At 55.9% G+C, this 1,783-nt stretch overlaps 1 protein-coding gene across 1 annotated transcript in view; it reads left to right on the top strand.

The window, feature by feature from the left end:
* The first annotated feature begins 180 nt into the window (after positions 1–180).
* The window catches only part of LOC102001832 (DNA-directed RNA polymerase I subunit RPA34-like), a 4,259-nt gene continuing 2,656 nt past the window's right edge, over positions 181–1,783 (top strand). Inside the window, 1 exon segment of the mRNA XM_013348643.2 lies at positions 181–992. Within this exon segment, the coding sequence (XP_013204097.2) occupies positions 181–992 (812 nt within the window).

Consider the following 1,783-nt stretch of genomic DNA (forward strand, 5'->3'; position numbering starts at 1 on the left):
AGCGTTCCTCATCATGTCCCACTTGATATTTTCAACGTAATCGTGGAAATCTTCATGATCAGCCCTAAAAAGAGGCCCACCATCAGTCAAATCCTGAGGTGCCCTATGATAAGGGACAGCCAGGCACGGGCATCCATCCAGAGTCTCCCAGGCACCCGGAGCCCTAGCATTGTTGGCACCATGGCAGGCATGGAGTACCAACGAGAAGACCAAAAATTTAATCAGGCAATGGCCACATACCTGAGTCTGCAACACCAGGCACCCAGGGGAGACTGCTGCCATCACCGGATAAAACCCACAAAACCCATGGAGCCAGGCCTTGTCCTCAACCGGGCCGATCTTCACCTCTTTTCTGGGACCGTCAGGAGAGCTGCTGAGCCTACTTCCCCAACCTTCATCGTGCCATCTGAGCCCCAGAAAAAAGAAGATGAGAATTCCAGGCAGGGTGGCAGAAGGCATAGCGTGCCTGCCACCCTGTGCTGCCAGCCTGGGAGGATCCACCTTGCCCACCTATCTGACATGCGCTGTCCTGTGGCTGATTCCCTCATGAGCAGCAGCCTGGACAGCAGCAAGAGTTTCTCGCCATCGAAGATCGGGTTGTGTGGCAGCCTGACGGCGAGTGCCCAGCCATCCTGCTCTCTGTACCACCCTCTTGGGGCAGACCACAGTGAGGCTGCAAATGATGCAGAGAAACTCTGGAGCTCGCTGGGGACGGCTCTGTGTGTAACCCCCAAAGGCTCCTCCCTTGGGGACACGCTGCAGGAAGAAGTGACCACCAGACAGGAAGAGGCCATCAGTCATGGTCAGCTCCAGGATGCCAGGCCAACTTCCTCCCGAAACCAGAGGCGTCACCGCTGGAAGAGGGTCAAGAAAACCATTGCAAACATTTTTCGACACCTGTGTTGCTGTCTGCCTCCTGCAGAGACAAACCATGCCTCCCATGAGAACCAGGCTCCACAGTCAGGGGATCCTAGAGGCACCCACAGAACCAGGTGAGCACCTTTCTCACTTCATCTGATTTGTACTTTTCCTCCTGTCCTTTGTGATAAATGATGCCTGTGTCCACTCATGGCACACCGTGAGCGTAACAACCTGTCACTTCAGAAAGACCAGGTGTCCCCTGAAGTGTGACCTCAGGCTTGTTGAGCAACAGGGGGACAGCAGAGGTGCTGAGCCAAGCAGGGAGAGGTGGGGGCAAGGCCAAAGGAGGCAAAGATTCCTTGGAGGAACAGTCGGGTACTCGGGCGCTGCAGGACAGTGCACTAAGTCTTGTGTGTTTTGAAGTCACTAAGAGTCTCCTTCCTGTGCCTTTCTCTTTGAAGCCCCGAAGAGGTCAAGCCTCAGCTCCGTGGCTTCTGAGCCACGGGTTGGGGATCGGTCTGGATGAGATTCGGACAGCCCCTCTGGGGACTCAGGCCAGATGCCCAGGACACCGTCTGGCCACAGGCCCCTCCTGCAGAGGAAGAGCTGTCCACCCCGGAGAACATCTATCTCTCCAGGTAAAATCCCAGGCAGGAAGGGTAGGCTTCCCACAGGGTCTAGCTCAGTGTGGAGGACTGAGGTGCAAAGGTGCCCTAGGCTGTCTTGTGGAACAATAGCACTTTGCCCTCTCCCCCTGCCTGCGGAAACATCAGAAGTGGTGCTCTGGGTAGTGACTGACCTTTGCCCCTGTTTCTTGGCAGAGAACACGGTCTTCTCCATGGGGGGAGACTTCTCTCCCCCAAGGAGAGTATTCCTAGTCAGCCTGCCCTAAGTTGGGTTGCCAGGTTGAGAATGTGTCCTG

This window comes from Microtus ochrogaster, chromosome 15, assembly GCF_000317375.1.
Source record: "Microtus ochrogaster isolate Prairie Vole_2 chromosome 15, MicOch1.0, whole genome shotgun sequence".
NCBI lineage: Eukaryota > Metazoa > Chordata > Mammalia > Rodentia > Cricetidae > Microtus > Microtus ochrogaster.